The sequence below is a fragment of the Lutjanus erythropterus genome, chromosome 7 (genome assembly GCF_056507025.1).
Source record: "Lutjanus erythropterus isolate fLutEry1 chromosome 7, fLutEry1.hap2, whole genome shotgun sequence".
Taxonomy (NCBI): domain Eukaryota; kingdom Metazoa; phylum Chordata; class Actinopteri; order Lutjaniformes; family Lutjanidae; genus Lutjanus; species Lutjanus erythropterus.
This window is the reverse complement of record NC_139323.1, coordinates 14,079,269-14,106,728: the sequence shown is the minus strand read 5'-3', so window position 1 is coordinate 14,106,728 and position 27,460 is coordinate 14,079,269. Positions and strand designations below refer to the sequence as shown.

General features: G+C 40.4%; 2 protein-coding genes across 5 annotated transcripts; one reads left to right on the top strand and one right to left on the bottom strand.

Moving 5' to 3' along the window:
* Positions 1-584: 584 nt before the first annotated feature.
* serbp1a (SERPINE1 mRNA binding protein 1a) lies at positions 585-8,011 on the top strand. 4 transcript variants are annotated; one of them, XM_084722842.1, is made up of 9 exons: positions 585-943; positions 2,339-2,522; positions 3,484-3,624; positions 3,758-3,826; positions 4,689-4,763; positions 4,953-5,124; positions 5,800-5,844; positions 5,941-6,141; positions 6,624-8,011. In XM_084722842.1, exons 1-9 carry the CDS (start codon positions 688-690, stop codon positions 6,678-6,680), a joined length of 1,200 nt encoding a protein of 399 aa, XP_084578968.1. In that variant the 5' UTR covers positions 585-687; the 3' UTR covers positions 6,681-8,011. The 4 variants fall into 4 exon arrangements, with proteins under 4 accessions (XP_084578968.1, XP_084578966.1, XP_084578969.1 ...); XM_084722840.1 differs by having other exon boundaries at positions 3,755-3,826; XM_084722843.1 differs by having other exon boundaries at positions 587-943; positions 4,956-5,124.
* A 2,447-nt stretch (positions 8,012-10,458) lies between these two features.
* il12rb2 (interleukin 12 receptor, beta 2a) lies at positions 10,459-22,950 on the bottom strand. The gene is made up of 15 exons (XM_084722839.1): positions 22,822-22,950; positions 21,975-22,235; positions 19,692-19,815; positions 19,376-19,557; positions 18,878-19,020; positions 18,089-18,233; positions 16,247-16,311; positions 15,424-15,634; positions 14,187-14,369; positions 13,972-14,073; positions 13,347-13,493; positions 12,426-12,557; positions 11,445-11,541; positions 11,193-11,280; positions 10,459-11,105 (listed from the first exon to the last, which is right to left on the bottom strand). Exons 1-15 carry the CDS (start codon positions 22,889-22,891, stop codon positions 10,650-10,652), a joined length of 2,406 nt encoding a protein of 801 aa, XP_084578965.1. The 5' UTR covers positions 22,892-22,950; the 3' UTR covers positions 10,459-10,649.
* Between the last annotated feature and the right edge of the window lie 4,510 nt (positions 22,951-27,460).

Genomic DNA, 27,460 nt, shown 5'->3' with positions numbered 1-27,460 from the left:
ACATATGACTATATCAGAAAAATATAAATACAATAAAAAAGGGGGGCAAAGTATCCTAAAATAGATAAATTCAGACAAAGATAACAGACACTTGTGACCAGCTCAGTATGTCACATTAGATGCCACTGAATCCTACACACTAGTCTTTTAAAGAGAAGCTAGGGCTCAGTGTATACTTGTTAGTTCATCACTCTTTGATAAAGATTATGTCAGTGATTACTAAATTATATGCTCACATCTTGCCTTCTAACTGAAACATATCAGCCACAAACAGATACAACTGCTGTCTTCCTCAGATGTTTTTGCAAACATATTTTGGGGGTATAAAACACTGATAAACTGATAACCTATCGTGGACTACATTTATGAGATTTTTCTGAGGAGTCAAAACAAGAGTTCCGAATGTGTAGTTACACCCATGCTTCACTTTACAGTGGCTAGCAACACGAGAGACGGATGGCATTATGGGTAGTGTAGTTTGTCATTGGCTGATAGCGCAACTAAATCAATTGCATGTCATTCTCAAAAAACTACAAGCCCCACCCGCGCCAACTCTGAAGTCCCGGATGTCTATCGCGCCGGAAGAGAAGAAGGTCCTTTTCCCAGCCATCTTGTGGCTTCATCTAGCGAAGTGTTCGCACCAAGCCTCATAGAATCGGAGGAAAATCCTGCTGAAGGGGCGCCATCATGCCCGGACAAATGCAAGAAGGTTTTGGCTGTGCCATAACCAATCGGTTCGACCAGTTATTTGACGACGAGTCGGATCCGTTTGAGCTGCTTAAGCAAGCTGAAGTGAAGAAGAAGGAGGCTCCTGCTCCTGGTGCCGCCAAGACTGTAGCCCAGGCTGCCAAGCAGCCCAAAAAGGAGTCCCAAAAAGACAGAAAGGCCCCGCTGGCCGACAAGAAGGAGGAGAGCCAGGCACCCGTCCCACTGAAGAAAGATGGTAAGACCCATTTCTGCATTTTAGGTCCTTAAGGCAAGCTGTAACCAAAAAGATGTCAGGCTAACAGTGAAGTTGGTTGCTTGTTAGCTAGCAGCGGTTCATAAGCCCCCATGACATGAGGTCCGCATGGCCGCTTTGTGCTCCTGCTGGCTGTCAGTTGCTGGAGCCACGGCATAACATAGAGACCGCTAAAACAACGTGATGTGAGGGGCTTTATAAACAGTTTGCAGGCCAACTTGTTTTGGCTTGCTCCCCCTCCTCGCCGGCCTGGTTGAACAGGCAGAACCAGAAAGCCTGATGAATTTAACGAGTGAAAGTGGCTTCGAGTTATGTGAATGTTGTTACTGTCAAGTCCGCACTTAAACTAACGTCACTTTCGTTGACTTTTCCGCGAACATAGATAAATTTCTGCTGAATTAAAAAATATATGTTACAATTAAATTGTAAGTGGCCAGTAAAGCTAAACTTACACGTGCAAATGCAGAGTATAACAGTAATATGGAGTAAATACTTAAATTGTAGGGTGGTGTGTTTGCAGGTGGATTTGTGAGCTCTTAGAAGCAGCAGTGCTCTCATGGTGATGAACCTCGTGGTTGTAGTGTGGGGCGTGTTGAAGCACAGCCTCCAAACTGCCACTTCCCATTGGCGCACAATAGTTTGTTCAACGCATGTGATCGACCTGCCTCACAGCATTTACTGCACACATTTCTGTTTTACTCGACATTATCCATGTTGATTGTAGCAATATTTAATTCATCACGTAGCCTGTTAAAATTATTTCAAAGTGTACTTCTTGGTGTTGTAATGTGTTTGTACTTATTCAGATTTCCTAACCATCCAGAGTTATGAATTGACTCCGACACACTCATTCGCAGGCAGTTAGTTAGCCAATATCATCACGCAAGTCTGCCAAGTGTGCTCATATCGGCTTGCTTGAGAGAAGATGAGACAGGTGCGCTGACTATGGTGCACCCAGCTGCTGCTGTGTAGTGGAGGGTGTCTATTTTGGTAGCTGTTGACTTAGGCAATGGGTGGGACTTGTTGTGTCACACAGGGCCACTGGCAGAATTAAGTTGCACACTAATGAATGGATCCAGGGCCTGCCAAATGCTTGTAAATATGAGAGTAACTGGTAGATTTCAGACACTAAATAATGGTATACCATTGAAGTGAATTTGAACATTTGTCTGTCAGTGGCTGGTAGATGGTCACATTTGAAATGGTCAGTGTCCTACCCTGAGTGGATCCTTCCAGCTGCCTTAATTCTGCACATTAATTGAAATTATTTGCTCCATTTAAAAAGAACAATCACTCCCTCTTCTTTCTCTTCTCTGGGGCTCCACAGTGGGTCCTGATCTATTGGTCCTCTAATCCTCCTGTTGTGGTCAATCCTAGGTGCCGGTATGAGGAGAATGGGCCGCAAGCCGGAGGGCGACGGCTCCAGACCCCAGGGCGGCCAGGGAGAGGGGCGCCCCCCCACAGACAGGCGGCCTGTGGACAGGCGGCCCCCACGTCGCTTCGAGAGGCCTGCTGGTGATGCTGGCGAGAAGCCCGAGGGTGGCGAATTCTCAGTGGAGAAGTGAGTTTAGTTCACAATCATTACATATTTTAATTGAACAACAATCACATAGAGGCTGGGTGGGGGGGGGGGGCTGCTGTCATATGTCTTAGAGTGTTTCCTGGCTCCACATGAGGCAGAATCAGTACTGAGTAGGGGGTGGGGTAGGAGCAGCAACTGTTAAGGCGTTGCTTACAATGATAAGGCTGCTACAGGCACAAGCAGCTTTTTATCTCAGGGGTTCCTGAAAATTTTCATGTCAAGACCACCACAATAGATGCTCCTTAGACCAATTATCCCCAATTTGAGAGGTTTTTGTCTTAAGCAGCCCACTCTGAGTATTTTTTTTTTTTTTAGTTTAGAAGATAAAGACTTCATGGTCAATCCATGATCAACCTTGAATCAAAACAACCAATCATATGTCTTCCCTTGTGGTCCGACTTCCAACAAAAGAAATAAAAGATAAATATTCTTTTCCTCCTACTGCTGAGGACCATCTACAACCCACTCAAGGACCCTTGTTGGTCCTTGGACCGCAGTCTGAAAAACACTACTTTAGCTGTTCAGGTTAATTGTGTAAACTTGATAGAAAATTAGTAAAATATTCAAAAGTCAGGGTTCAACGCAAGTTGGTAAGAGATCTATGAGCCCAAAGTTTTATTTGCCCCTAAACAAATTGTTTTAATTGTCATATTGAATAAGAAAAGTCAGAACAAAATGGAAAATCTCCATCCCAGTTTCCTAAATGTCCCAACTTGTCAGTCTGAAGCCCTAAAATATACACTTTAATATTGTAATGAACAAAGAGAAGTGGTTAATCGCTATTTGAGAGGCTGAAAACAGAATTTTCTGCCACTTTGCAACAAATAATTGATAGTTGTAATTATTTTACCACTTGTCTGGGTGGGTGATTCAAGACTATGTTCAGCAGAGAAATCTGCTTTGATGGAGATCTGATCATGCCTTTTGTGCCTTTCTTTAGACCCATTGGTGATAGGCCAATGAGGGGACGTGGCGGCGGCAGAGGCGGCCGTGGAGGCAGAGGACGTGGTATGGGTCGCAGCGATGGCTTTGATTCCCGAGGAAAACGTGAATTCGACAGACACAGTGGCAGTGACCGATCGTAAGTACCGTTTCAGCTCTTATATAGCCTTTAAATGACATATTCTTAATTTACACCGGGTCTGAAGATGCTCGTGTGTTTTCATGCAGTTTATGTGTCATGACCCTGGCTAAAGCAAATGTTGTTTCAGTAGTCTGAAAGGTGAGGAGAAGCGTGGCGGAAGTGGATCTCACAACTGGGGCACCGTCAAGGATGAACTAAAGTAAGTTGTTATATATGTTAGATAACAGAAACTTTGCATGATGGGAGATTTAGGCATTGCACAACACCTGAACACTTTCTTAGAGAGAACTTGAAGAAATTACATCAGTGTTTGATAAGTTTCATGGCTGTTTCCTTAAGAGATGCATAAGATAGGTGGGTCTTAGTAGGCTTGGGTGTTTAGATACAGATTCAGAATTTTGTCAAATTATTTTAATAAGAAGAAAGTAAGTCAGAATACACTCAGATACATTTTATTAGGTACCCTTTGCTACAGCTAATGCAATGTAATGCAAGAGACCTGCAAGGAATTGTCCTTACAATGTTGATTGATTATTTATTTATTTTTATTTTTTTTAGGCTGTTGAATCTGTATTGTGTCATACTGCTACCAGTAATTGGTTCACATTCATAAAAATCGAGGGGACTAAATTGTTTAAGTTTGATAATTAGGTCTGCTATGACGTATTTATATTAATGTCAAATTGACATAACAAAGACATCGCATTGTAAACTTTGCTTTAAAAATTGTATGACTGACCGAATGACACTTAATGACAAATGTTAACTTTCATAAAGACCCCTTCATGTTCATTACAGGCAATCATGTCAGTCTTATGCTCATTCCTTCAAATGAAGTGTTATTTGAAATAGTAGATTCACCTGAGTAGTGCAGTACAATTGAACAGCATCATAAAAGTTGTCAACACACACTGAACATGCTTTAGTTAATATTTGTGCTGCCATTAACAGTTGTCATGAGTTACATTGGTTTTCTTTATCATTTTTAGTCAAACAGTAAAATGAACATAAATATTGTGTCGACTGACCATGTTTTTTTTTGTTTTTTTTTTACTTCATAGCGAGCTCGACCAATCAAACGTCACTGAAGAGAACCCTGAAGGAGAGGAGCATCCTCCTGCTGACTCTGAGAACAAGTAAGTTCTTGTTGACTAATGAGAAGACATTGTGAAGAGATTTTGGTTTTGCTACAATTGATAAAGTATTCATCAACTTACACTTTGGGTCGCATTGTAGCTGGCGTTCTGAGCAAGAACATAAACTACAAATCGATCTGGATTTATGTGTGAGATTAATGCTGTGACCCTGTGCCTTTGCTCGTGTTGAAGGGAGAATGAGGTTGAGGAAGTGAAGGATGAAGGCCCCAAGGAGATGACTCTGGATGAATGGAAGGCCATGCAGGACAAGGAGCGGACCAAGGTGGAGTTCAACATCCGTAAGGTCAACCAGGGAGATGATTGGAACAAAGGATTTGTGCTGCACAAGTCCAGGGCAGAGGTGAGTGAGAACCATAGATTTACTCTCTAAACCATCTATACTTCTCATTGCACTTTGGTGATGAGTTTAATAAACTATGATTGATGTGACAATGTAGACATCTCTGCTCAAATGAGGCACTTTCTTCAGTTAGAAAGCCATGCAGATTTACAAAAGGGCACCAAACAGTATCCTAACAGCTGATTATTATAAAGGAGGAGCCTATCACTTAAGTTTTCAATAAGTAAACTGCAAAGTTGTGTTTCCACTCATATCAGACGCACAGTTGCATCAGTTTCCTGTGAATGATGCTGTAGTAAAGCATGTCAGATGCTCCACTCCACATGACGAGCAGAAGGTTGTGGCTGCCTGACATCAGTATAAATTAATTTAACTTTTGATAGTGTACTTAAAGAGAGATGTCATGCATAGAATTTATTAAGATATACTAAACTAGAAATGTTTTCTGCATCTTTATGTGCAGTGAACACTTGTCTTGCCTTCCTTCTGCGTTTCCATTAAACACAGTATTTAAGATTGAAGCGGTTAAATTGACAAATGCAGACAGGAATGTAGTGATTGATTAGATATTGTTTTTCTTTATATACATAATTAAATTGAAGTGCATCTTAAAACAGTGCTATTTGTTGTTGATTATTTTGTGTTAATGTTTGTTTTGTTTTACACTTCTCTAAGGACAAGAAAAGTGATCTGATTGACCCTGAGGCTGATGAGTCTAAGGTAAAATCACCACTGTTGTTGCTCACCATTTGAACTGAAATCATGTGTAAATGGAAAAAGTCACAGTTGTTTTTTCACCCTCTTTTTCTAATTCAGTTGGAGGATTCGCATCACTTCAGGAAGCCAGCCAACGACATTACGTCCCAGCTGGAGATCAACTTTGGAGACCTGGGCCGTCCAGGCCGTGGACGTGGTGGACCACGTGGTGGCCGGGGCGGTCGTGGCCGTGGTGCTGCTGCTGCCGCCACTGCTGGCCCTGAAGCCACTAGGCCGGTCCGTAGCGCAAGGACTGAAAAGGTAGATTTCTCAAAGAAAACTCAGTTGTGTATAATATCATTATCAACAGTGGTATTATAGTTTTATTTGGTTTTATTGTTTTTTAATTTGTGTTCAATTCAGTTTAGTCTCAGCTAGTTTAGTTTCCGTAGTCGGTTTGCTTGTTATAGTTATTATAGTTTTTTTTTTTTTATATATATATGGATGCTATCTGTCAGTGGCAAGATTTCTAAACACAATACAACACTTTGTGAAGGCAGTAGAGTCTATTTGTGTTGATAAATTTAACCAAACTGACAAAGATTAAAGCATTTTCATTTTAGTTCATTTTTTAAATATACAATATCACGTTTTGTTTTATTTTTCTAAAGTCTACTTTTTCTTTCAAGTATCTGCATTGTATAGAAGGATTTTTGTCTGTTTTTCAAAGCCCCTATATAATTTTGTGGTACATGTTTGTAAATGTTTGAATTTTCTAACTCAATGTTCTCTCTTCCTCACAGTCATCTGCGTCTGTGCCCAACGTGGACGACCCAGAGGCCTTCCCAGCCCTGGCTTAAGCCCCCGGCTGCTGCCCCTCAGGCCTACAGGAGCCTCCTAAGCACCTCCACTATGAGGCTTGCATGTTCCTGGATCCTTCAGCAAAGTGAAATGATGGAGAAAGAGGGTCATTAACTATGGCACTCAATGTGAGGACTGAGTTTTACCCAATAAAAACAAAACTAAGATGGAAAAAAAAAACAGAAATTAACAAAAAAAAAACAAAAAAAAGAAAAGGACTTCTTGCTACTCTGGAGCAACTTATTGGTAGAGGTTTTGTACTTGGAAACAAAGTAGCAGGGATGTTTTCATACAGTATTTTTTTCAGAGGTTATGCATTGTCCATTGATAAATTTTTGTAATTGCTGCTTGAAAATATGCATTTTGAAATGTAAGCATAAGAAGAGTGTCTTTAGCTTGGTGTGAGCCATTGCTTGGTCGCTTTTGAAATAGGCACTGTGGAGCTCCAACCCAAGCTCATAAAGCTCTGCCACACCAGGTATTTCTGATGAAGTTAGAGCTTCATTCATTGAGATTTACAGATTTCTTTCTTTAGCACTGGGGTATTGTTTTATATTTTATACAGGAGGTCTATTCTTCTATGATCTTCGGCCTGTAAATCTTAACTATTTTCATAAATTCTGTCAGAGACTGTATTTCACATGGTGCAAATAGGACACACCTCGATCTCTGATCCAGGCATGCTGTCTACATTTGAATGCATTGATGAAATGGCGCCTAAATCTGTATTAAGGTTCTTTTGTACTGACATGTTCTAAAGGAGGAACATTAGGTCATTTTGGAGGAACACATTGGTGATTAATCTACTAAATTCACTTTGATCCCGAGACATTTGTCAAGTGGGTTAATTTGAAGCTGAAAGTTACTTCATGTGTTCTGATTTACTTGTATTAGGGGTGCTATCCACCATCTAATGTCTCTTCCTCCCTGCCCATTTCATCTTTGATTACAAGCCATGTGCAAGTCAATTTAATGCCTTTTGTTTTTACTTAAAAGAGTGATACGGAGAGGAAGTGTTTATACACAGTTGAGATGTGGCTGTGGTTCTCTGGAAGCCCTCAGACCCTCTCCGACTGTTCACACTCCACTCGAGCATCCTTCCACTGATGTAAACTCAGCCCAGCTTCAGTTTGTTTCTGCAGTCTGTTCTGTGCTGATCTTTTCCTCCACTGTTGACTTGCCCTGTAGCTTCCACAGTGGCACCACTGCATAATTGCTCTGAAAGAAATACAGTCGTTCATTGTGTGGAACAACTGAAGTGCTCTACAAATGTGTGAATTCTAGCCCTGCTATTAGAGACCTCTGTCGGTAAATAAAGATGGTCGATAAATTTTTTGCATTGTCACTTTTTTTGATCCTACCTGCAGACAGGCTAATGTGATTTTCCAGATGGTACGGTGCTTTCTTTGTTCGCCTATTTCAATGCACAAATCTTTACTAGAAAAACCTGTTGAGCAAGTGGTCACCATCCACTTTAGGATTTTGTTTAACTTTATCATCTTCATCGATCAGTTCACTGCATTTCAGACCAGTAGGCCATAGAAGAGAAGACTTAGACATTTAAAGGTAAGAATGTTGCTGCATACATAACTGCACTTCTAAGAGCAGAGCTTGGAAACACTTTATTTGCAGCGACAATTAAAACTGACAAATCAATCTCCTATTCAATTACATAAAGCAGTGTTTCCCAGCCCCAGTCCTGAAGGCACACTGTCCTGCATGTTTTAGATGTTTCCCTGCTCCAACACACCTGATTCAGATGATCAGTTCATCATCAAGCCTCTGCAGAAGCCTGACAACAGCCTGGTCATTTAAATCAGGTGTGTTGGAGCAGGGAAATATCTAAAACATGCAGGGCATGGGTCCCTGAGGACCAGGATTGGGAAACACTGACATAAAGGAATCATTCATTATGTTAGCCTCATAGCAAAGGACTGCAGTGTTTATCAGTTGGCCTATTTAGACAGGTCAAAATATTCTCCACTGTTACACACATTGTCATGTTCATGACCCACAGAGGATGAATTGTGACTTTGGTGATTCCTTGTACTCTTGTGACTGGTGGAATCAGCAGCATTTTTTGGGCTTTTAGTAAAATGCCTCCCACTATTTGGATTGCCATGAAATTTTGTACATGTTCATGTTTACCTGCAGTGCCAACTGTAATAACTTTGATAATCCCTTGAGTATTCACCAAGCAGTGTGCCACTGTCATGGCAAGATTTCAGTTCAATCAATACTTTTATTTATGACAAATACCTATAAAACTAATGATATTCTCATCATCCTTAGTTGTACTTAAGAGCTAATTAGCAAACGGTAGCATGAGAACATGCTAAACTAAGACTGTGATCGTGGTAAACATTATACCTGCTATTAACACATCGCTCAAAGCACCACAGACCTTTTTTCACCGCAGCCATATCAATATGATATAGTACAATAAACATGTTTCCAATGGTACTAATTTAGGACCTGTTCCATTTAGTTTAGCAGAGAAAAGTGACCTAACATGCACAGTAGCAGCACCCAGACTGACATTAGTGGAACAGAACCTTAATCAGCATCACTGGTAACACCTGTGTTTAAACTACAGTTTCATGTCAGTGTTGCAGCTGTTAGAGCCTAAGTATAGATTCATAGAACTGCTGGCATGGCTGTGTAATCGTTTCCAAATATTTATTTAGTATATACAGTGTTGCAGTCGATTTATCATGAGTCAACTTCAGCAAAATATTATCAGATCATGTGTCATCATTCAGCAATATTACCTGCTCACACCACAAACAAAACAAATCTGAGGGACAATTTACTTTTTTCTTCTGTGTTAGATGAGATAAAATTGAGGAAGCGTATATGTCTTTAAACTGGCACAGCCAATATACAGGCTAATCTGTGATATAGAATGCATTTGCCTAAGTTCTCTTACACAGGACAGATTTTAACATGGTAAAAAAAAGTACAGGAGTATACAAATTAATACAGCTCAAAGTTCAGTTCACACAGATTAAAATTAAAGTTTGAATTTAGTTAACAGTGCCAAAAATTAACTAGTTCATGTTCACTTCTTCCTTTTTATTTTTATTTTTTTTTTTTATTTGATTTTAAGTAAAACCTCTTGTAAGGAGATGACGAAGGAGAAGAGAGAGAGGAAACGAGTGGCTCTGTCTGTGTCTCACTGTAACAGACACTCCAGTGTCCAGTGTAGCCCAGGTCAGACACGTCATGCTACAAGATCAAAGAAAAGTTTTTATATCACAGTGATACTGGATACTGGAGAATATATACACACTGTCTCTCTGCTGCCAGTCTGCATCAGACATTTTTTTAATCAGCTGATGACATGACTATGACAGTCATGGACCATCTCCGCTAGTGAAAGAAAAAAAAAATCCCCATGATACGTCATATTTATGAGATAAAAAGTTGAAATTATGAAATATTGTCATATATATGACTGATGGTTGAATTCCATTTAGCTGCTTCAGTTTGACAGTCCTGATATTATGCCTGCTGCCTCACTGCTTTGACACACCTGGACACATGACATGTTATTACCTGTGCTTTTCCTACTATGACAAGACAAAACGTCCACTGTGAAAAAGGACCCAGTGATGCTGTCAGCATCTGGATATCCTTTTTCAAAATGGCAGAAAAGACTAAATCTGATCAACTCCGTCTTGTAGCCTGTACTGTGTTCACTTTGGTCCTGGTATTAATGTGTTCAGTGCTGCTCTGAACAGAAAACAATGGTAATGCCTGAAATCAAAACAAAAGCCTATATAACAGCTCTGGAGGACATCAGCAAGACAGCTGTTTTTATTACAGTTCTGGTTTCAAAGAGCAAGGAGGTAGTTGATTAACATCTTAAGGAGATATAACCCCCAAAAAACACTGAAACATAAGATAGAACAATCCAGTCACCGCCTCCATTGTGTCCTGTTTCTTTGGTTTAGCGGATTCTTCCTCTAAAAATTGTTCTGAAATAAGTCACTGCAGTTGATTCTGACCGCATCCAGAGTCAACTTCTGTCCAAACTGAAGAGAGTCTATGCAGATGTTGTGACTGGGGAAGAAACCCAGCATTTCTGCAAACTGTTCTTCTTCGTCCTCCTCCTCCTGATCCTCCTCGTCCATATTTTCCAGCGCGTGTGATGAGATGTAGTCGATGGTTGTGTCCAGAGAGGTCTCCGTTTGGTCAGAGCTGTCCGAGTCGTGGGAGAAGCTCTTGATGTACGTGGTCTGAGGGTAGAGCAGCGTGGCCGGCTCAGTCAGGCTGATTTGAGGCAGGAGCTGCGAGGAGGCGTTTGCAGGAGAGCGAATGTCATTGCTTTGCTTGGGCAGCTCCTCAACATCAACCAGGATGGGCTCCTCTTCATCAGTGACACTGGAGTTACTTGGCTGCAGCTGAAGCTTCATCTTGCCCTGTTTTGAAGGCAGGTACAAGATCAAACTATGAACAGCAAACCACAGTTTACGGCAGTTTGAATTTTAACCACTTTACATAATTACCTTTTCCTGGATGCACTCTTTTGCCCATTTACTGTTTGCAGGATCTGGCACATCATCGAGCATGAGGCACCGGAAAATCACACAAAACCTGAGGGAGAAAGTGGAAAACTGCTCAATAATAAGCCATGGAAACTTTTATGGCAACATAATTTACTTGTAATGCTGCAACATTTGTTTTCTGCAGAACCATTGAGGACTATAAAAAGACAGGTGTGACCTTTTTAGCTGCTTTCACTGCTGTTGCCAACGTACCTCTGCTTCACTGCTGAAGTCTGGCACAGACACAGCAGAATAAACATGATCGGCAAGACGATTCCGAACACCAGTAGGAGGGGTAGTTGTGTCTCTTCTGCAGCATTGACAGTGAAACATGGAGATGTAAGATTGTACATTTGACAGGTAGTTAAAGAAACATACAGCCATATTATCTATCAAAAGACATAAGCAACATGTCATGACCTTGAAACCTTTTTTAAGTTGCATGACATCAAGTGTTGTCATTGTTGACTGCACTGCACGTACATGTAGGACAACCACTAGATGAGGCTGAAAGCTACAAAAAGAGCATTGAGTGGATCTTGAGTTAAGACTATTTCAAATATCAAGAAAAACTTTCACACTGCTTTGAAGAAAAAGGTATGTATGAAGACAAAATGGCTCACATACTGTGTTTATGCAAATTGAAATATGCATCTTTTCCATCTTCTTCAGATCTTTTTCAAATTAGTTAATAGGTGTCCATATAAACATATAAATCATTTTGTTGCTGTGATGATTTGCTCTGAAAAAATCGCCTCCTGGTGTGATTTCATTGTAGGTGATGGGGACAAAATATCCAGTCTTGGTTTGGGAAAAAAATGTATTCAACAGTTTAAATCTGCTACAGCTACACCTTAATATACAGTAACCAGTCAATTTTATTGTGACTCACTGAAGTCTTAAAGAGAAAAGTGATCCATTACAGCCAATTCTTGGTGTGAGCTTGGTTCATCCTGTGTTAAATGAATAGTTTGACTTTTTGGGAAAATATTTATTCACTTGCTCTGCACAAACTCAACCGTTAAAGCCATAATTGTGCCAGACTACTCCTCGGCCAGGAGAGGGTGCCATGCAGCCAGTAGAGACTCCAGGAAGTTGCTGATGTAGCTTCTCTTTTCATCTAACTCTTGGCAAGAAAGCAAATAAGTGTATTTTTCAAACTATGCCTTTAAAGAAACATTGAAAGCTGCTTACGCTTGATGAAGAACTTGGCTGGTTGACCTGGGGGACCTTCTCCTTTAGCGGTTGAAGCAGTCATCCACACGCTGTAGAGAGCTGGAGACAGGTGTTTGATGATATACATCCTCTCTGATGCTGGTATAGAGTCTGAAACACACATTGATACGCAAACACCATTGTAAATATTACAAAAAACACGTTATCAAGGACAAGATGTTTCAGTGAATCTGTATTACCACTACAGAAACTCGGCCTAGGAACTAGAAACCTTTGGAGGAAGTAGGAACCTTTGGAGGAACTCAGTTTCCACCACAAGGACCGGAGCCTAAACTAAGCTCTGAGGACATTATTTAACCAACCAGAAAGTCCCTGGTTGGGTCTACTTTCCAAAATACAGGAACTCTGCAGCTGGGGCCTGCAGCACTGAACATTTCTAATTGGTCGAGTCCTTACAGCATTTTATTTCAGCCACCAATTGTAAAAAATAAACCACTTTGTTTTCTCATCAGTGTGCTTTGACACATCACCATGGACTTACTGGAGAAAGCATAGTTGGACCAACAATGAGGTCCAGGTCTTACTGAGCAATTTAGGATGAGGACGAAATACAGCGGGATTTAATGGACAAATAATGCTGCCTGTCCAGCGCTTCACATGGCATCATTGTTGTAGTACAGTCTATGGGCCTTTTGTCAATGTTGTGTGAATTAAATCTTTTTTTTTTTTTAATGAATAGATCAATTTATCTTTGCTAATAAAATGTTTTTATTCATGGTAGTGTGCATTTCCAAACATACCCTAATTTAAAACCTCTAATTTGCATAGTCGTCACAATGCCTTGGACCTTGTTGAAAACACAGACAAGAACGTGCTAAAGGGAAAGTTCTGGGTTCTCCATGGCTTAAGATAACAACAGCTCAGATGAATGGTTCTTACATGATCGCCGGTCTCCGCTGCCGTTGTCTAAATAGATGGTATAGTTGGTGATACAGCCCCCACGCTGACCCCTGGGAACCTCCTTCCAGGCCACTTGAACTTTGTTTCCCTCAACCATGTCTTGGACTGATGGACCAGATTCTGGGGCTGCAAAAAACAAGCAGAACCCAAAAAGACTGCTCAAAAGGATGGATCATAAAGAAATATTTTAAAGTACATTTTCTAACTATGGAATCCTATCTCGATCAGCGTGATGGTGGGAAAAAAAGTCCTGTAAACCATTATAATGACAAAACAGTGTTAGTATCTCAAAATAATGAGGCACTAATGAGAAACTTAATGTATAATAATATATTATTGTAGAATAATGTAATTATTTTGAGTAATTTTTGCATTAGTTTGCCATACTAAGTCATTATTTTTGAGATAGTATCTTGACATTTCAGATTATTTCTAAGGCATTATTTTGAGATACTTACTCATAATTTTGATATTTGAGTTTCTCCTAATAACTTACAGAATCTTTTTTTCATCACAATAGCACAAATAGGCTTCCATATACTAGTTATGAGTTTAAGAAGATGAATTACTGAATTAACACTGTTGAGCTCCTCTTTGAACTTACCTGATTCAACACTCGTGACCCCTGTAAACCTGGTCCTACTCACTGAGCTCTCATTATAGACCACATACACCGCTCCCTCGTAGCACTCGTATGGCTTCATACCTGCATAAACAAAGATGGTGGTATACAACAGTGAACACGAGAAAAAAACAAAACAACAACATTACAGAGGTGTGTTATTTCATCTGCATTTACTGTAACTCTACACGCCCCACCTGTGATAACAGCATGGTCATCGTTCCTGCCCACTCTGACCCATCCGAGCTCCTCCAGCTTGTGGCCCTCCGGGTACCACTCCACCACATACGCTACATGTTGTGGTGCAGTTTGAGGCTTTCTCCAGGAGATGGAGACACTGTGGTTGTCTGCAGGTACATACGCAACCTCGAGGGGCTCAGCTGAAAAAGGAGGTGCACGCATGAAAACTTTAACTGCTTCACCTTCACTACAACAGTGAATTACACTGACACCCTGGATTCAGTATTACTAATGCATCTGATGTTTACATCTTCACCCTGCAAAGGAGGCAAGTTCTGGCTCCAAGATGCTTCAAACATAATTAAGCCAACATTTGTTTGGCTTACCCGTGTGTCAACTATGAGGCCTGATTTTATATAGCAGCAATATTCTCATATTAAGGGCATGTGTTCCCATTTAAAATCCTGCAAGGGCAGAAACAGTATGGACTGACATGAATGTGTGTGGGTATATATGTACATTATGTATATACATAGATTTTGTTGTTATTTAAGAGATGGAGCATCCCCTTGTTTATCTTTTTTACTATTTATTTTCTGCTATGTGTAATTATCACCACCAGGCATAAGTCTGGAGTCTGTGTGTGTGTCAACATTTTTGTAAACCCTGAAGACCATTTTTCATGACTTTAATGTTACAGTGGTAAGTTCTATTTTAAATTCCTTCAAAGTCTTCACTATGTACATTACATGAGTCGTGACAGACATGAATGTAAACTGTAACTTGACTGGTTGGTGAAGAAATACAACTGTGAAGCAGTAACTGTATTTTTTGACTGCTGTGTTTTAAATGACAGCTGACTTCTTACTCCTCTTAACCAGTCACTATGGGCTGCAAGGTGATCAACAGCTGCTTCAGTTTGAAATCCTTGTGTTAGGTAGGGACAACGTTATATGGGGATCACGTTGATATTGACAACACTTTGCAAATCTCAGCTAATTGCATCTGGCAGCTGTGGTGGCATAGCAGCAGGTGCTTCACCATTTGTTGCCTAGCAGGGGATCTGCACTCTACTGAGTGACCTCTTCTGGTTTATTTTGTATTTTATTCTTCTTAAAGTTTGTATTTTGTGCCTAACACGTGTATCACCAATCTGTGTTCTTTGAAACACAACATAATAAAAAGTAAATCAGGAACATAATAAATAAATAAAATAAAGAAGCAGTCATTCATAAAAAAGTTAGCTTTTTGTACCTTTTGTGTGATGGGTTTCAATTCTGGCAGGAGGGGACAGCCCTTTGGAGTTGTGAGCCAGCACTATCACTTCACAGTTGCCACAGAACGGGACTGAATAACTCCTGTTATCAGCACTAGTGTTAGTGCTGGAGACCAGCTCAGAGTTTGGCCCATAAACTCTGATTTCGTACGCTATGATTTTCCCTCTAGCGATGGAAACGTTTGCCGCCTGCAATCAGAGAAATGTTAAATCATTGAGGTTGGCACCGTATTTTTTAGGTATTTTAAGTAACAACAAACAGTTCAAAATCAACACAGCAAGACGAGCATGTAAGACACATCATTTCTGTTCAGCTCCCCTTTTCTTGTAAACTGAAACTGCAGCAACTGCTGTCAGGTTTCACTTAACTCTCACTGTCTTGATGTGACATAAAATGACTGTAGTTGTGTCTGTGTGTGTGTGTGTGTGTTTGTATGTCTGTCTGTGTGTGTGTGCATGTGTATGTCTGTCTGTGTGTGTGTGCGTGTGTGTGTGTGTGGTAGAGGGTGGGGATGTGCGAATGCGTGTGTGAGGGTGTCACACCTCAGAAGTGGTCAAGGGTTGACCTTTAATTTGTGCACAAAGTAGCAGGAAGATCAAGTGTCACTATGGCTACAACACCACACGCCCACACAGACACAGGGTGAGAGAGGGGAGAGGGAACACAAACCCTCAAACTCATGTGTATAGCAGTATTATCTGGGTTATTCTCCACAGTCTGTCACTGTCTGAACTAGTGAAAGGCTCTCATCAAGACAGACGAACGTAACAAACTGGGACTTGATTAGATTTAAGACTTACCTTCCAATAAACTTTGAGAGATTTTAAGTCAGAGGCCGACCACACATCCAGCTTTTTGGCAGGAGCTAAAACAACAGTTTTTAAACATGTATCAGTAAAAGATATGTTTAAAGATCTGACATTTCTTATGAATCATTCCTAACTGACTGTATTAGTCTGTGATGCTTTAAAATCCTTTAAAAATGACAAACATCCAGTCCGCAGCTGTGTTACATTTTCCTTTGTGAGCTCAAGACTGACAGCAATGAGTAACACTTCCAAGAAACCTGTCTATGCTGTCCGTATCAATGAATATATACTCTATACATCCAGAACTGATTGAAAACAAATAAAAACATGAAATTCAAACAGAAATACTTAAAAGTTGCTTGAGATAACATCCATGATCGCTGACATCTTGGTGCGTTTCTAGTGGCAAAGGTAAAGTCGCATGATAAAGCCCTGGCACACTGCGTGCAGGAAACGCTTCTCTGTTGGTGAGTTTAAGTGTTGTTGGAAAATTGAAACTTTAGTGTTTGCTACCCAGCTGCAGCCTTTTTAATGTAACCTGCAAATCTCACTTCACCATATTGTTACAATGCCCATATATAATTATTGTTTGTCTTTTGGGTGTGACCCAAAAATACTGGATATCACAGCTCAAAGGCATAATATGCAACATTTTCTTTAAGGAATGTATAGACTCATATGAACATAATCCCTCTTAATCATCACTTATGACCCACTAGGAGTGTGTGGTAGTGTCTATCAGCAGAGAACCTGCCTTCTACCTACATTTTCTCATTCTCATGTTTTGCTTTACTCTGGAAGCTTCTGTGCTTCAGCTTGTTTGGCAGTCTGGCAGCACAGTTTGTGACAAAGAGAGGGTCTTATTATAATATTCTTGTACACATTTGTTTTTAACAAGGTCAGAAGAAAAGATATCTAAAATAATGATTAAATCGCAATTAATCCTATTGTCTTTATTAATAGAGAGGGTTGCGATTTGTCCTCCAAACAACTCCACTTCATCGTTATTTTGTTCACACGAAAATAAAAATAATTGTTCACTGTGATAGATTAGCTTCCTTAAGCAGGTTTCAAATGCCTGTAAGCTGATTTTCATACTGCCCTGAATGAAACCAGCCTACAAGTTTAGAAATGAATCTAGCTGCGGTCAAAGGGATAATTACATCACATGTGTGGACTGAGACACTATGTGCTCAATGTGGAGGACAGACATACAAGTGTCATTAATGTGCTCAATATATGTTCAAATAAAGAAACTGTAAACGTTAAGACCCCGTTTATCAAAAATGTCTCTTCAGCTGTTTCTACTTGACCTCTGCTGCTGCTGCTGCTTGTGGAAAGCTGCTGACGTCAATGCTGCACATTCATATAGTAGCTATATATCTGTACAACGATCTGCATATCTTCACACCATCAGTATAACAAATATGCATTGATATTTCCCATGAAGTATCTCTGTCTCTTTCAGTCTGGCTTGATGCGTAGCTGGTATACAATAAGACTTGACTACAGTTTTATTATAAGGTTGGTGCAAAAGCCACTGTCAATGCTGCGTCTCATGATAATCGAATGATTTACATCTCAGCTCACAACCCTATAAGGTCTGTTTCAGTGGCTTATGGGTATCCTGAATGCAGTCAGTGGTGAGCTGATAACTGCATAAAAAACCCAAATGAAAGGAAACATTACTGCATTATCTGATAGCATGTGCAGATAAAGTGCCACAGAAATACTATGAATAGTCCATTCACATAGTTTGACAGAAAACAGAATCATTCAGGAAGTCTAAAAATATACGCAAAGGTCTCTGAACAGAGCATCCGGTGTGCTTACCCTCCTCTTGAGTCCGGCTGGAAACGTTAGTGCTCCACTGACTCCACAGGCCGGTGCTGAATTTGGATCTGGCTCTGAAATGGTACAGTCTGTAGGGCTCCAGAGAGGAGATGGTACGAACCTGTTCCAAACTCACCTGCACAGCCTGTTAGTCAAAAATATATGCATTTATCACCATATTATTTAAATTAAATTAAACTCATTCAGCCATCAGTTTAAAAAGGGCATACTTCTGAATTCAACTAAAACACGGCAGCATAAGGTCAAAATGAATATGTTTTGCTGGATTATCTGCATGTACAGTACATTATACAGACAATGTATTTCACAGAAAATGTCAGCTTTTATGTCTTTCATGTTTCAAATTGGATTAGATACTGCTATTTAACTAGAGGGTTTATGTAGCATGGAATTGATATCCACGTCTATGAGCCAAGACGGAGCTGCCTAAAGTTCTTTTGTGTTGTTTTTGCTCTAGAAAACCAGACACATATCATATCTATTCAAAAAACATAAACTCACTCATTCATTCCACCAACTCATAGTTCAACAAAGATTTGACCTTTTAAGAACACCTGATTGAGCCTGAAAGGTCAAATTTCAGCTTGTTTTTGAGACTTCTAAGTTCACGTCTACGCACATCAATCTGACATTCATATCTGTCTTTGGCTTTCAATCAGTGATCCTGCACTGACTGCATGTCTTCAAATGTTCTGCAATATCTCTTGCAACATTTCATTGAAAGTCCCTAACCTTTTTGCAACGATCTGTACAGTTAATACATCTTACTGAGTTTGGATAGGATGTCCATGGCTGTGCTGCTGCTCTGTACTGGATCTCCAAGTGTTGAGTCTTCACAGACTGCTTCACTTGGATGACGCACTCTCGGGAGGAGCACTCTGGTTGGCCAAGATCAGGAGCTGATGGCATTGCTGTCATCAGATAAATTAAAAACACAAGTATTGAGTAACTGCCAAAAGACAGGCTGCAAAGGGCACACAATGGAAGTTTCTGACTTTTTTTTTTTTGTCATAAAAGCAGTGATGGGAAAGATAGGATTCCGCTGAATCAGTGCTGGCCATCAGAGTTAGTCATCACTTATCATAAACTTCAAGCTTAGATCATAGAAGAAAGACACTTTTCACTGCAAAGCTGGTTTCAAGTTCCAGTCACGAAGCCTTACAAACAACTGGGAACTGTCATTACACATGAAACACAATAGACTCTCTGTGCAAAAGTTGCCAAGCACCTCACGAACTCACCACACACCCACTGCTGCTGTCTTACCAATGTCACTGAGTGTGTAGTTGGTGGTGATGGACACTGCAGAGCCCAGTTGATTTTGGACCTGGACCCACACAGAGATCAGCTGGACAGAGGAGGACACAGTGAAACTAGCTGTGGGTAAATCAGTTCCCTTACTGGAGACTTTGTATGTCTCTGTGTGGTTTCCAGGTAGAGTTCTCACCCTGAAACACACAAAGCCAAGTTTCACTTGACCATATAAACAAGCAATATGATGAAACTGAGTGGGACATCCAGTAAATCGGATGCTTTCTTGACCTTTTCATCAGATTTTGTTAGATTTCTCTTTCATACTCACCACAGCTCTGAACTGTTTCCCAAGTAAGTGTCTCGTCCTCGATTCCAAGTGCAGAACACAACTCCATGTTCATTATTTGTGACCTCATAGATGCATGAAATGTTTTTAGGGCGATCTGGTGGGTCTAGAGGACAGAGAAGAAAAATTATTGAATCAAACTAAAGCAATTTAAGACACTGCTTGTACATGAGGTGTCATTCCAACACATGACTGGAGGAATATCCAAACAGGAAGCGATCTTATTAGTCATTACCGAAAACTATTTGTTTATATCCTCAAAAACACCCACACTGTGTTAGAAAAGGTGAGTATTAGTAATCTATAAAATGCATAGTATGCTATGCCAGGGATAATGTACATTGAGGGGCCATTATTACAAAATAGCCCCGCACAGGGTGATGTTCGTAGAGGGATCTTGAATCACCCTGAAGGGGCTTATTTCTCAATACTGGCCCACTCACCACTGATGGACTCAGAGATGGGGTGCAGTGGGGTACTGCCCCCACTGGTGCTCCTATGTTTGAAAAAAAAAGCAGCAAAAGTGCCCTCTTGGATGCCCCTATGATAGAAAAAACATTATAAAATGCCCTCTTGAGTGCCCCTCCACAGAGTGCCATATAAGCTGCTTTGCATTCTAGAAAGTTAAGTTTGTTTCTCCGCGCTTCTAAATAGTTAGTTAGTGCTTCCCTTTGTGTTTCTGCTACAGTTGTTGTGTCTTAAGTCACACAATAAAACAATTTTAATATAACCCAGGGATTCATAAATGCTTCACAACTTTCAGCGTGTTTTAATGCCCCACCACACAGCGGGTGCCATTTTTATTTTTTTGCCCCTGCCCCTCAGTTAGGCTCCGACTCCACCACTGCTTCTGCTTATTACACAGATACTTACTACAAAAATGAATACTTTGACATAAGATATTGATTTAAAGTGGACTTTTACTGATTTAAAACTGATTTTATTGATTTAAAGGAGAAATCAGTCATATAGTTACTGTAATAAATCATAAATACTCTGCTCTGACATCAATGTTGTAGCTGCAGTGTCCTTTGAAATCTTTGTTCCAGGCTGAAATAACTGCGTTTGTATGCCTGTATTCATGTTAATTAGAAATCCTGCAGCCTGCCTGAGCTTTCCCGAGTCTGGTGAGCCGGGGCAAACAACTCGCTTCAATCATAGATCTTATGTTAAAAAGGAATTCAACCTGTTTAATATAAAGCTGTTTTATATAGCAGCCAACTCACTATTAGGGCTGCAGTACTTATTTCTGGATGCACTGTTACTACATATCGTGCCTTTAAAAATTATTTTATTGATTTAAAATAATTTTATATGAGATATACATATGTGTTTGCATATGCACCCCTACGCATGCAAACACATCATGGCTGCCTTGTGCATCCTGCATTTGTTTAGATGGTCATGCGTGTCCTCAGGAATGAACGCATACACTAACACAAATGAGTGGTTAAACGGCAAGTTTATCTCTGGCCTATTGGTGCGTTCAAATGGGCTCTCGGTTATAATGTTTTACAAGATGAGCCCACTTGAACGCCCCACTCATGTTGTGTTAATGACATCTGAGTTCACAGCGTTCTATTCATAACTTCCACGAGTTCACAAGTTCCACTTGAACCCAACATAAGTCTTCCCGTGTCTATGATCTATGAACTATGTCCATAGCAGTCTGTAATTCCAAAATAACTGACCATAGAATGCTGCAATTGACCAATCAGAATTAAGTATTCAAAAAAGCTGTGAAATAGGAAATAATATATTATGCATTTTTTTGGATTACAATTATTATATTATACCATTATATTTTTGAGGATACAGCCAAATACATATCAATAATCAATTCTGATTACACTGTATAAACAGATTTTATCTTTTTCAGTATCAGATGTGTCATTTCAGAACAAGTATTGCACTGATAATATTGTGTGCATGTATGGTCCACGTTAGGGAACTGGCAGGCTGAATGTGTCACCAAACAAACTTGTTTCAACTCTCAATTAGTCACACGCATGTGGTCAGAAATAAACGACTTATCGCACTTTTTTTTGACACTTGGCAACACTAAGCCCACAGCATGCAACAGTGCGCACTCTAAGTATAGAAGAGAAAGCAGAACTAAGTGTGCTTCTTTTTTAACAGCTCTTATAGCTTAAGTAAGAGTCATGCCTTAAGATATGAAAGTCTCATCTTTAAACACTATAAATGTACCATGCACTGTAAAACATCCTGCAGGATTGTTGGCCTGCTGCTTGGTTTCACACTCACATCCAGCTGCGAAGTCCAGTCCACATGGGTCCACAGCAGGAGGACATTTGCATTGGCAGCTGTATGTTCTCTTCTTGGTTATGTTTACCACATTAAAATATATAGTAGTCAAGTTAAATTCTCTGTGTGTCTGTAGTGTGGGAGGATGGTCTCTGTACATGGATCCCTTGCACTGGCACTTAAAGGTGCAATACACCTCAAAACTGGAGCCTCGCTGCACCGTGTTTCCAGCGCTGGACCACATGGTGCAGGATTTCTCACCTAAAAGTAGAAATGATGACTGCATGTTCACATTATCTAATGCAAGAACTGCTCATAAAGTTGTTGAATTTGAAGAAAATGAGGGAGATGGCAAACACATATCATCCTTAGGTATATGCATAATTTTACAAATTCAATAGACCCCTTTCACAGCAGCCGTTTTAATATGAAATAGCAGCATAAACACGGGTGTTACCAATGATACTAATTAAGGTTCATGTTAATTAAGGTATGTTTTGTCCCACTGGAAAGACTCTGCTACTTTAAACGGAGCAGACCATAATGGTGACACCTGTTTGTACCTTACTATTTCATATCAACACTGCTGCTATGAAAAGGGTCTATTGATAAAATATTACATCCTAACTACAGAAATATTTAGATCAGAGAGGATACATCTGGTCCGAAATGAGAACCAGTGACAAACAGATTGAAACAGAGTAACTTTTTTATGGAAAGGTTTTATAAATCTTCCTTTTCCAAATAAGTTGAATAAAAAATATATTAAAATATAACTTATATGCCAGAAAGAAAGAAAGAAAGAAAGAAAGAAAGAAAGAGAATAAATATGTGTCTCTGAGCTTACCTATGCAAAGCTGCACGGTCAGCACAGTAACAGCCATGAGGATGGACCATGTTTGAGACATTGTCGCCATCAGAAACCGCCTTCCTATATATGTATATATGTTTCTTTCATGGCCGCAGGGACTACTGGCTTACCTTAAAACAAGGAAAAGTACACACATGCAGTGAGGTCAGTAATGTTTATGGAAACAGCGATTTTAAAGGTAACAGTTTGGTTTTAAGTTTATTTTTGGGAAACTACTCGGTACTTTAATGATTTCTCCTGATTTGTGGCGCGAATATAATCCCTTTTATAGTATATTAATTTATACAGTCATGTATACATTGTAATCAGAGCCGTGTTAGAGATATAGCGCTGTACTAACTGCAGGTGCGCAGGCTACAATCAACAATCACGGTATTAAAAACAGGAAAAACAAACATACTCACCACCGAGATATAACATCCCAGCATTAATTAATCCTTACAGCCTCCCGGTGTAACTTGTGAAGCTCTGTCCGTCGTCATGAGTCTTCCTGAACATGTTTATTTAGAGCAGTCAGTGTTTCATCCTCACAGCGGTGATGAAGTGACGGCGGAGACTCCGTGTTGTCTGGCTGACTGCCGCCTCTGGTGTGATTATGAGACAAAGTTTAGTCACTTAGTCACAGTGACTTCACAGAGACTGTGCAGATGCGGGCTAGTTATCATTGCCCTTCACGCCCACCGTATTACTCCCTGTAATATTCTCCTGTCTAGACATGTAACAGAAGCCTTGATTTTCCTCCAGTATTTCTCTGGAAAGTTTAATTTTACCCAGGACACTTTCTTATAAAATATCCTGCTGTGTGCTTATCTATTGTGTTTGTCCAGAGATGTAAAAAAAAAATCTCTCCCTTAGATACAGTTGATGCAGTTTCTGATGCCATATTACTTCCTGACTTGAACCAAGGAGTTGCAGATCTGTCTTAACTGTTTGGTAATTATGGGAATTAAGATTAGGAACTGGTTTGGGAAAGAAGCCATTGCATATGAACAGTTCCTAAATCAATGTTTGAATCCTTATTTAAGATAAGGAAAACCCAAATTCTTAAATAAATTCTCCTAACCGTTAACCTGCTCTAAATTTCGCTTTTAGACCTGTAGTCATACCTAATTTACTAACTAGCTAGTGGCAACATTCACTAGCAGTAGCTAACACAGTGGCTCTCAAAGTGGTGGGGCGTAGAGCCACCACAGGAGGGGCGAGTGAAACTAAGCTGAAAGAAGATGATTTATGTAGGGAAAATAAACAAACTAGAGTTTGCTGATGCTATTGTGCTGACCTTTATTTCACTAAAATTCAACTTAGATCCTGTTTTATTGGTTGCTTACCCTATCATTGTCAATGATTAATTAAAAAAAATATCTTGTGTGGGGTGTGAACTTTTTTGGCTTCTGAAGTTCTGAAGTTTGAGAAACACGGAGCTAACAGTTTTTGCTAACTTGTTAAATCTGCATAGTGGCTCTTCGTGTTGCTTTACGTCCACTAAGTGGAAGACCAGCAGTTTGATCCCTGGCTCCCTTGAGTCTACATGTCGAAGTATCCTTGGAGAAGATACTAAATCCCAAATTGCTCCCGAGGTCATAGCCCTCAGCGTGTGAATGAGATGCATTCAAAGCAGAGGCACCTTTCATGGCACGAGTGTGTGTGAAAGGGTGAATGTATGTGACAAGGTGTAAAAGTGCCTGGGCGCTTAACAAATGCAGATCTATTTACTTTTACACAACGGATGCTGGATACAGTGGAGACTGTGGGACAGTGGATGCGCCAGTGCTGCAAGTGGCATTGCTATTTTATATCAGCACAGTTGTCATTTTTGTCACATCTGCAAGATAGCAAATGAACTTGCTCTGTATCTGTGCATGTCTGTGCTGCCATGGGCGGGGGGGCCTAAAAATGAAGGCGTGGCCAGGTGCATCCGTTTGCGCCTTGGACTGGTTAGAACCTGATCGAAGCGCAATGTCTGTGCCGCAGTAGGTCTGTCTGCACAAGACAGCAGCAGGAGTGTTTGGCTGAAGCACACACACACACACACGTCTCCACAATCACAAAAGACCTTCATTTATGTTAAGTTTTTTTCCCCACAGGAATCTTAAAAGACCTGTTAAGTGTGCGTGGGACAGGATCACAGCTGTCAGATAATTTGTGTTTATTTGGATCCAGAAAAACAAGGATTAAACAATTATCATCTAGAACATACAAGATGAACAAGACATTATATCTGACAATGAGACCGGCCCGACCCAGGGAGAAAAGGACTGTGTACTTCTGTCAGAACCTGATGTTGGTTGTATATACCCTTTAGATAACCCATGCATAATTTTGCACAGGGGTTATCAAACTTCAGAAACACTTCATGGTTCTGTTTCCTCCACACACAGGAGTGTTACCAGGACAGAGGAGCGAGGATGGGAGGAAAAGATGAGGCTGAGGCGAAAAAGGAGAAGGAGATGGACAATGGACAGGGGTGAACTGCACCTCAATCCGGTGGGTGTTCAGCCAGATTGAAGTGCAGCTTTGTGGCCAGTCTGAGTCAGCTGAGGACTGATTGCATATTCTGTCATGATGTCTGCAGACTGATGTTTAGATTACAACGTGCAGTGTATGACACCTGTCAAAGGTGGAGTTGTGGCAGCACAACAACCCCTCAGATGAAATTTTCATCATCACATTTTCCACACAGCCCAAAGTCTGTCACTCCCCCAATCATATATCCCATGTGGTGCAGAGGGGGACTTTCCCCTCCAGCTGCCTCGCATTACAGTTTTAGACGTACAGACACAATATTGGGCTTCAGATAAATAAAATAAATGCAGTGGCACAGAAACACCAAAGTTGTGAGAACCCTGAAGATTTCTAACAACTTCAGTGTGTCTGTGAGGGAGAGGACCCCCTGAAATGATCAAAGAGGAAGTGAGATTACTCTCAGGAAGTCCAAAAAAACGGTGTTAAACTACAGGTGCTGCATGCATGAGTAAAACATTGGGTTCAAAATACAATACCACACACAGAGCCATTTGCTGTAACAGGGAAACCCCCAACTGACTTTTGTCTGGGTGTGTTTTGGAATAATTTCGCACTCAACATCACTTCACTGGCTCACAAAACACGATGGCAAATATTAGAAACATACAGAGGTCACACCCAAAATAAAAGGGACACACTCAGCAGCTCATGCGGAACAGCTAATGTTGATGACTTGACTTGATGACTAGCATGTACATGATAATTAGTTATTTGTCTTAAGTTCCAACTGTGCATTTTTCTTTAGGTGGTTCAGTAGGTTGTATGGGTTTATTAATGGATAACAAACAGATCATTGATTCTAAATCAGTAATAATCTAGCTTAAAGAAGCACATTTTGGTTGCCATGTTGTGAAAAGTCAATTCGGCAGGTTTGACCACTTAGCTACTGGAAAAAGTCTGCAGGGCAACCAGACCACAGTCCAGTTATCATAACATCTTAAATGAACGTTAAAAACTGCAGATTTGAATTAATGAAACTGAAAAAACTTTAGTAATGACTTTATACTCATTGCAGACTTGGTGGCTAATTATAAAGATACTCACGATGCAGGAAAGAAGTTTTCTCCAGATCCTTTACAATCTTTTTCCAGGAGTCTTGTTGTTGGTAAGTGTTTCTGTATGCATCAATAAAAAACAATCCTAATGCTAAAGACATTAGGGTTCATCCTCTGGGAACTATGAATGCTGGCACAAAATTTGGTGCTAATCTGTCCAGTAGATGTTGACATATTTCATTGGATATGTGAAAACTTTGACTGCTGGTTGTACTGCATGGAAATATAGGAGATCATCAAAGTCAGTTGAGTTAATCTGCTGAGGGACATGGATGTCTGCACAAAGGTTCATGGCAATCCATCCTATAGTTGTTGAGATATTTCAGACTGTTTCACAGCAATCAGGACGGAGTAAGGGGCTGGATTTAGTCATTTTGGGGCCTAGGGCAAGCACATGAATGATGATGAGTTTAGGAGCTACACAGTCACAGGCAAGAAGCTGTTCCTTCCTGGCGAGGACATTTCTGTATCTTGCTCCAGCAGCAGGGTGAACGGGGTGTGGCTAGGCTGGGTATAGTCTTTTAGGGGCCCTATCTTATACCTGGCACAAAGCTGTTGAGCTGGTGGCAAAGGTGGATCTGCTGTCTTACTGTTGCGCAAGTGCCATTTTTGCCACATCTGCAAGATAGCAAATGAATTGTGTGAACCCATATGAATGAACCCATGTGTGAACCCCCTCCCGCCCATGGCCACACAGCTGGTCTCAGGTGTAGAAATTAAGGCAAAACAACGCACATTTCCTATCTTGTGCTCACTGGAGAAAAAACCACTTGACTTAGACCAACTAAAACCTGGTTGAAGCGCAAAGTCTGTGGCGCAGTAGGTCTGAATGCACAAGATAGCACCTGGTGCATTTGGCTGAGGCACACATACACGTCTCCACAATCACAAAACCTTCATTTATGTTCAGTCCACCCACACAGGAGTGTTGATTAGTAAATTGTCCTTTGAACATAGTTTCTAGTTTCTAAAGTGTAAATATTAAATTTAAAAGCGTGCCGGTGGCTGAGGTGCGTACACACATCTCTACAATCACA